This window comes from Gopherus evgoodei, chromosome 13 (assembly GCF_007399415.2).
Source record: "Gopherus evgoodei ecotype Sinaloan lineage chromosome 13, rGopEvg1_v1.p, whole genome shotgun sequence".
NCBI classification, from domain to species: Eukaryota; Metazoa; Chordata; order Testudines; family Testudinidae; genus Gopherus; species Gopherus evgoodei.
Window position 1 is genome coordinate 7,608,923 of NC_044334.1, and position 9,134 is coordinate 7,618,056.

Here is a 9,134-nt window from a genome sequence, read left to right on the forward strand (position 1 = left end):
TGGAATCTTAGTTGAGGAAGGGTGCCTGAAAGCACATTATCAATACACAGAGCCAAATCCTGCAACTCTTATTCAAGCAGTACTCCCACCAAAGTCCATCAGAGTTTTGCCTCTAAAGACTCATTTGATCCTTAGTGCATTGAAATAAGATAATAAAAGGAGCAATATATAATGAGCATGCTCTTGTAACGTGCCACTGGTTGACATTATATAGCAGTACAAGAGAAAGCACATGTATTTTAAAAGAAAACCAGCAACTGAATTTTTAAAATGCCCTCTTGGAAGCATGAAAAATATGGGTGAAACCCTGTCTCTGTTGAAGTCAATAGCACAACTTCCATTGACTTCAATAGCATTAGGATTCCACTCACTCTTTTTTAATCAATTGTCGTTTTACAGTTGTCACACATTCAATTAATCTGAAATTAGCTTGTCTGCTTTTATTTATTTCCTTATTTATAATCAAATAAGTCAAATATGTGAGCACAGGCATTTTATCGCCACCGCTCTTAGTGATGAAATGCATATGTTTATGTAAACCACACATTGGAGTGATATGAAATGTTTATCAACATGAGTTTGGGGTGGCTATATTATTCACGAGTGACAGCATCACAAATGAGTTTTGCAAGTCATTCCAAACAAGTGTCAAACCTTTATACCACACCGTATGACTTGTCATTCTGTATATGCCACATGTTGTCCAACTCTTCAGGATTTGGAGGGAGAGAAAATAATGACCTTAAAATCATGTAATTGTACTGTCAGGTCCAATATTCCACAATGAATCACAAACAGGTAGAAGTCATGTGTCCCATTGTAAAGAGTTTGTTAGCTCCAATAGTGTAAAGCTTACTACCTGTGATAGGTTCAAAATCCAGTATCTCCAAGCTATGACTTTTCTCCTGCTAAGGGTTGCATATCCTGCATCCCAAACCAGTGCAATTAATTTTGGAGGAAAAGTTATACCTCACTATAGTTGTTTTGTTGGTTTTAAAGTGACAGCTCTTTGGGGAGGCAGATTAGCGAGCAGAGTACAGATGAGGGAAGGATGAACTTTGTCACATGATTCTGCAATTTGTCACATAGCTATCACTACCATTCTGTGTAGTGTGCATATATGACTGGGGAGAAGTCATGTGACCATCACATTTTTACACTCTTGGTCAAACTGTGTCAGACCTAAGCAGCCTAATAGTGCCCCTTTAAAATATATCATGCAAGTGTTCTAATCTGAAGGTTATGCTACAATGAGGAGAGAACTCCTGAAACCAATGAATCTTCCAACTAGAAATCCCAAGGAAGTTAGAAGGTTATACAAGGGAATTGCTGGTTTTCCTATACATACAATTTATTAAACATTGTAATAGTCAAGGAATGAAATATAAACATCTGAAAAAGTATTTTTTTCATATTTAAATATTGTACAGAGTACTACAGCAAGAGCAACAGTTTCCTTCAAAGAACTGCTTTTCACATCTTTCTGAACAGCTGTGTAAATCTGAAGTATTAAGTCAATACTTAAAAGTCAGATTTCTCTTTCAGAGAACTTGCCATTGGCTAAGGATTTAAAAACATCTCTGGGAGGATAGATGGACACTGACAGGTTGCATAGGCCTATAATGTAGGTTGTTTAAAATGAAATTAGATAATTGGTGAGCAGATTAACAAAAACCTAATGGACCAAATTCATACCTGGTATAACCAGGTACAATTGCATTGACTTCAAGAGAGCTACATCAATTTATAACAGGTATGAAATGGGTGAATGATATATCAATCTCAACATTTTCATGAGGTGTACAAAAACCATGTTACTGGGGGCATTTAAACATTTTTTCTGCAGCACTGGGAACCAAAACGCAGTAACATTAAATTAGCACACAACTAACCAGAAAGTGAAAATGACTACTCCATTTTTAGTTGTATGAATGAAATACAAAATGTCAACCAACAGCATAAATGGTAAGTAAACTAGATTTGTTTTAAACTTTCTCCCTACTAATAAGCTACTAGCAAGAGGGGAAGAAAAAAATATATATGATTTTTATTTTGACAGTGCCCCTCTACAACGTCCAGATTTTTCAAGCAATCTAGCATTTAAAGAAGAAATGCAATTATGTGTATGGAATTTAGCTTTCTGTGACTGGTGGCTAAGTATTTTATATACAATAATGACAATTATTTCTTAAAGTAATAATGTGAAAATGCATGACTGGCTTCCTCTAGCCATTTATTCAAGTTATAGTTTTGATATTTAAAAAAACAAACCAAAAAAACCCAACACCCACAAATATTCAGAGAAAGATTCCTTATTTAGGCATATTTTACAACCAGGCTATTTTCTCTCTTCTTTTGGTATATACATTCTTTACTCATCCACTTGGTCTTGAAAATATTCATCTAAAGTAGCAGGTTTCTCTTCTTCATTTTCCTGCCACAAAATAAACAAAGTAAATATTGGTTCCATTTTTCTCTATGGTTACATCTATTCTATGACTTTTTTATTGCAACAGGAATCACAACATTCCATAAAACAGGTAACAAGGAATGCCAAGAAGCAATCTGGTTTCTATAGTCCTCTTAGATACTATAGATCCAAGGATCAGAGTGTAACAAATCTGAATCCAGGCATTCTGTATATTTAAAGAGTACTGAACAACTGAATTTCAAAATGAAATAAGAGGGGCGGATATTTATTTCTTCAGGATTCATGAATATTTGAATAATAATAAAACTAAGTATGGCTTTGATCTGAATGTAATGCGTCTCAGAGTCTATATTTTAGATATTATTCTATAGTTCGAACAAAAGGTATGGCCTTGATGCAGAAATTGTTGGGTGGGATCCTTTGGCCAGTGTCATGGAAGAAGTCAAACTAGAAGATCCCAAGGGTCACTTCTGGCCTTAAAATCTATGATTCCATTAATTTGATGAGTAATGCAGCCCACAGAATGCATTTTTCAAACTTGCAGAACTATGCTAAGAGAGCGTTTCCATATCTATCCATTTTCATTACAGAGGTTAAATGTCACAGTTAATTCATACACTAAACTCTGCCCTGCTCAGTGCTGAAAATGCTGGCCAGCTCCTCTTTGGCTGCACAAATCCTTCTTGGCAGTGTCAGTGTCCATGTTTCAAAGTAACACCAACACCATCAGTTCATTACATTTAATTGATTGGTGGTTTTTTTTTTAATTTTACATTTTAAAAGACAGAAGTCCTTTACCTTTGGTTCTTTAAATTCTAGATCTTCCCCGTACTGAATAGCAAAGTCTATGTGCTGCAGCACAATATTTATGCTTTCTTCATCAGAGTGATCATAAGGTAAAAATCGAACCATGCTGTAGTCATCAATCTGGAGGAAGGTTTTCAAAAGTATGACTTTTAGAGGATGTGATAAATAAATAATAAAGAACACTCTACTTCAAACAACAAGCATTAATCCATACAAACTCTAACAAGATACAGATCAGTTGCTTTACCGATGGGGAAAGCAAGATAAAAGGCCACATAGCAAACCAGTGACAGAGTCAAGATTAGAATTCCAGAGCTCCTGGCTGCCTGTCCTCTGTTCAGTTCACTACACTACACTGCTTACACATCAGGATCACTTAAATGTTATCTTGACTATATGCCTAACTTATAAGGTAGTCACTGGATGCTGGACTGAAACTCAGTCTGTGAGAGACTAGGCTAAAAAAATCCAATTTGTCAGCATCTACACTCATGAGTCTGAGAATTCTCTAGGTCAGTGGTCCCCAAAGTGGGGTCCCCAGACCTTTGGGGGTTCACCATGCATTATGCAGGGGTCAGTCCCTAGAGCTAAGGCTGGAATGCACTGAAATAGCATTCTGGCTCTTCTGCTATATGGAGGATGCCATTTTGTTCTCAATATAGCATCCTCTACACAGTGTAACTTCCCATGCACCTTGTGAGAGAGGTCATGCTGGCAGGAGTGTTCTGGGAGCACTGGAAACAGAAGGAGTTGAGGACATTTAGTGTCAGATGCTAAAGGGGTCCTTGATGGAAAAAAGTTTGGGAACCACTGCTCTAGTTCCCAGAAATACTAGTAAATTAGTTGTATCAAAACATATTTTTGAGAAAGAGATAAATATTCTAGATACTATAAAAATAAGCATGTGCAGAAAAATTAACTCTGATACTGTAATATTTGTAAATTATAAAGGATTGAATTTAAAAAAAGTATACTAGGATAAAACACCAACACATCACTTACCAATCCACATATAGCGTTAGTCAGTTTCTTGAACACTGTGCTTTTTAGTATATTTGCAGAATCTTCGATCACAGAATACATATCGGGATCTAAATACCTGAAAATTTGTTTTTTAACATTAAAAAAACAATTATCAAGGCTTTGAATAATGCATGATACTTTAAAATCTTTGGCACCATTCCTTGTGGTTTTGTACTTTTAATTAATTTTAGAAGGGAACATATTTGCAAACGCTGTTTTAAAAATAGAGTTTTCTCACATGTATAAACATCATGGTTTATAAGATTATGCTTTGTAGTACCAAACTCTCTAAAGTTTTAATTTTCTACTTATACTTTAAATTTTTAAATTTTTTGAGAGATTATGGGGGAAATGTAGATCTTGGTATCTGCATATAAAGAAAAGGGACTATATTTTCACTAAAAAGAACAAGGAGTACTTGTGGCACCTTAGAGACTAACAAATTTATTTAGGCATAAGCTTTTGTGAGCTAAAACCCACTTCATCAGATGCATGCAGTGGAAAATACAGTAAGAAGATATATATATATGCACACACATAGAGAACATGAAAAAACTGGTGTTGCCATACCAACTCTAACGAGACTAGTCAATTAAGGTGGGCTATTATCAGCAGAAGAAAAAAAACTTTTCTAGTGATAATCAGGATGGCCCATTTCAAACAGTTGACAAGAAGGTGTGAGTAAAAGTAGGGGGAAAATTAGCATGGGGAAATAGTTTTTACTTTGTGTAATGACCCATCCACTCCCAGTCTTTACTCAAGCCTAATTTAATGGTGTCCAGTTTGCAAATTAATTCCAGTTCTGCAGTTTCTCATTGAAGTCTGTTTCTGGAGGTTTTTTGTTGAAGACTTGCGACTTTTAGGTCTGTAATTGAATATAATGAAGCAGGACCACCTCTAATTTAGGATTTGAACTACATAGGCAAAATCCTCTGTAAATGGATTCAAAAGGCTCTTACAGTTCTCCAAGTCAATTCTCCATCCATGTGTATATACACATACATGCAGAAGATCATCTGACAAAGTTAGTTGCAAATTATCAGAGGCTACATGGTAAATATCTCAACAATTTAACAATTCCATCTGGCTTCCTCTCCCCACAAGTTGTCCCCAGAGACTCCATTTTCACTTTGGGAGGACATTAGATTGAATTTGTCCTGAATCTTGCCTCAGGGTGTCAGAATACAGAATACGTATTTTTCAAAACTTACTTTTCAATTTCCGTTTTAGCTTTCTTGCTCAACAAATCCATTTTGGTCATGATGTTGATCTGTGGAATCTCTAACAATATCATTGCACTGAGGGCTGCCAAGACTCCGGAAATAAACTAACAAAATAAGAAAAGTGATTAAATTAAATACAGACACACAAATATACAGCAATAACTTAGGAGTTTTTAAAAGGAACCTAATAATCACTGCAGTAAATATACTACTGCTGCATCGCAACAATGCACTACATGTCATGATACAAGGAAGCAGGTAGTGATGCTGCTCTCATATAGCTATGATGCCACAACAAAACTGTAACAACCCCACCTTCCCTAGGACTAGAATATTTGAAATAGTTAATAAATTATAAGCGCAGGTTTATGCTCTATATGTTATTTATTTTAAAAAGGGCAAGCTCCCTTGTCAAGCACTTTAATACCTTCTGGCTGAAGATCTTACAAGTGCAGAATGTAAGTGGTATCCTAAGGACTTGAAAAATATAGCAGACACCTTCTAGCCAGGATAAAGCGACTCTTGCTTCTCTAAGCCCCACACATAAAGTGACTACAATATGCTCGCTCTTTTGTGATTCCCTTGTATATGTGATTCTCTTTCTCACATACACATGCTCCTGCTAGCTTTCATCAAGCTAGCACGAGTATGAACAGAGGCACAGCTGAAGTATGCCAAGTCTAAACCCACCTAAAATGGATGAGTATGTACTCAGCATGGCTCAGCCGTGTCTCCGCTGCTGCTACCTGTGCTACTGAGGTTACACTGTTATTTATCCTTGTGCTAACTTGGTGAGAGCAAGCGTGACTATGTGTACATGAGCATGGGAATCACATCCCTAGCTTGTAGCACAGAGATAGCCTGTCTCTCTATTCCCCACTCTCACTTTCCCCGTTCTGTACTATAGTTTTCTAATTACCCCATCAGCCTTTTCCGCTCAACCCTATGCATCTTCACACAACTCACCCCTACATCCTCATTTATAGGAATTGGCTATTTTACCAGAGGGGCAAAACTAGTGACAGATAGCTATGACAAGAGCATTGCCAGGTCAGAAGCCAACCCACTGGGGGGTGTGCGGGGGTTGATTCCTATCTCAGTGTGTCCCGGACCTTACTTCCAGAGCCTCATTTTTCCAAGTGCCAATTTTCCTCATTTTACAGGTTAAGTGAGTGACACAGGGTCACACTGAAAGCAGTATGAGATCTGGGAAAAAGACCCAGAATGCCTGACTCCCACTTCCCACCCACCCACTCTCTCTAACCATTAGGCCATAAACAATATTCAAGTTTACGGAAATGTAACAATGGAGAGTTCCAGATAGGTGAAAAACATTATGATTGCTTTTGAATACAGTTATTCACTTTCCCAGATTAATTGTCCTTCTGTAAATTATAAATCAATTGTAACAACCAAGTTTAAAACTGATACCTTAAAAGATTCCACCATAAACTGAGAATCAACAAGAAAAACTCCACAGACACGGAATTCCCACTGCTGCAGCTGCTCCACCAGCTGTTTCATCACTGGCAAATGAGTATAGAGTTCAATCTGACCTAGGACACATACATAATTAATATGCAAGAATGTAAAACTAACACAGAGACACTGCCAGTATGTTAGTTCATAATCAAATATCATAACAGATAGGCATGGGATATTTCTATTAAAATTAGTGAAATCTAGCACAGAATGTGTGATCTTTCTTTTTAGATAATTCTACTTGCTCTTAGATAGATTTATACTAAAATAATAAGTGACTTTTTGGCACTGAACCCACAGAACCATACAAAAAGATTTTATCTCCAAATTATCACTGCAAGCAAAAAACGTCTAAGAGTTACACATCAGATAAGAAAAAATGAGGACACCAGAGTACAGAAGTTTGTTTACCTGGGCAATCAAAGAGTATATAGTCATCCTCTACATGGCCAAGAGAATCCTCAAGCCAGTCAAAGTTTTTGGCAAAGTATTCCATGCAAAATACTAAACCACCATTGGGACCAAACCTTAAGGAGTCATCTTCCATAACATCATCCACTTCAATTAATTCTCGAATGTCTAGAACAAAAGATGTTGTGTTGTTTGTTTTTCCAACACTAGGTACATAAATTCCAGAGGTAAATTCCTACAACAAATTTAATTCTCAAAACAAACCCGACCAATTAAATTTGTTTCAGGTGCTATACCAGCTCCCTCATCATCACAAGCCTTTTGCCAATTTTTGTGATTTTACAGTCACAAATTCCTATTTTTTAAAAGCATTTTTCTTTTCCCTTTTGCCATGTGAAAAAATCCTCAAACAATAAGAGAAACTCACTGACTATACAGAGGAAACAATGAAGCTGACTATTTCTAAGAAGTTTCTTAAACAGTGCTGCAGATTCAGGAAAAATATTTTTGTAGGTCCTACTAATACTGCCTCCAAATGCCTAAAATATATATATATGTATTGCTCTTTGACTTAGGTTTAAAAAAAAAATTAGATTTAGAATCTGGAGAGTGCTGTCAATCAAACCAGAACAGCTTGGCTATCCAGACAGGTTAATTCTAGGTAACTAAATTTGGAACTGTCTTATTAAAATGTAAGAAAACTCAATGTTCAAGACTGATTCATCCTGAGTAAGAACTGTTATATTCTTTACCTGTTTTCAGCAGTTCTGAGAGTATGGGAAATTAAGAAAGCGTGATCCTAAGCACAACTCACCAGCCATCAGAGGATAATTGAAATATTCTGCTGCAGGGTCTAGGTTAACAACTTGCACAGAGCGGTTTATGGCTGCACAATGCTGGACCATGTTGGAACAGTAAGTGCTCTGCAATTTAAATAGAAACCTTATTACACAGCTGAAAGTACCTAAAAGGTGTTGCAATTTTAGATCTGAAAGGAGAGGCAACCATCTAACAGTCAAAGCAAGGGGCTGGGAATCATTACTCCCAGGTTCCACTCCTAACTCTGCCTGACTTGCTGCATATGTTGGAAAGTTACTTCCCCTCCATGCCTCAGTTTTCCTGGCTGTGAAATGGGGAACACTACCACCTCTGTACAGGACCTTCCAATCCTCAAAGGAAAGGAGCGATGTAAGTGCAATGCAAAGGGTTATTTGTAAATTACTTAAGAGGACTATCTTCTCTGAAGAGTCACCACCACTTTACATTATTTCAAATTACAACAGTCGCCAACAATGGCACATGGCAACTTCCACTGAATAGCGTTTAGGCTGGGGCTGCAGCTACCTGCGCCCATAGACCTTCATAACCGCTCCAGTTACCCTATGCACCAGATACCCCCATGACCCCAATTACTCTCATGCCCCTCAGTCACCCCAATCGCCTGTTGCCCCCAATTACCCCGACTACCCGTTACCCCCACACTTCCCAGTTACACCCCCAAATACCCCACCGGTACAAGGCAGGGAGCGGCCGGTCTCACCTTGCCACTGCCCGCCGGGCCCATGACCAGCTGAGCGAAGCGAGGCATGGCTGCCTGCTCCGTTCCCACAACCCGGCGCAACACAGAGACCGAGCGGCAGGAACTGGCTCCTCCACGGTCCCGTAGCGTGGCGGACACACTCTACACACACACACACACAGTTCCTCGGATACGGAGGCTCGCAAGGCTCAAGCTTCCTGCAGGGGCTGAATCGCGC

General features: G+C 38.0%; 1 protein-coding gene across 1 annotated transcript; it reads right to left on the reverse strand.

Annotated features, from left to right (window-relative positions):
• Positions 1-9,120, reverse strand: GPN3 (GPN-loop GTPase 3). Its single transcript, XM_030582972.1, has 8 exons — positions 8,918-9,120; positions 8,192-8,300; positions 7,378-7,545; positions 6,916-7,040; positions 5,473-5,588; positions 4,241-4,337; positions 3,230-3,358; positions 1-2,434 (listed from the first exon to the last, which is right to left on the reverse strand). The coding sequence occupies exons 1-8, from the start codon at positions 8,963-8,965 to the stop codon at positions 2,372-2,374; spliced, it is 855 nt and encodes a 284-aa protein (XP_030438832.1). The 5' UTR covers positions 8,966-9,120; the 3' UTR covers positions 1-2,371.
• Between the last annotated feature and the right edge of the window lie 14 nt (positions 9,121-9,134).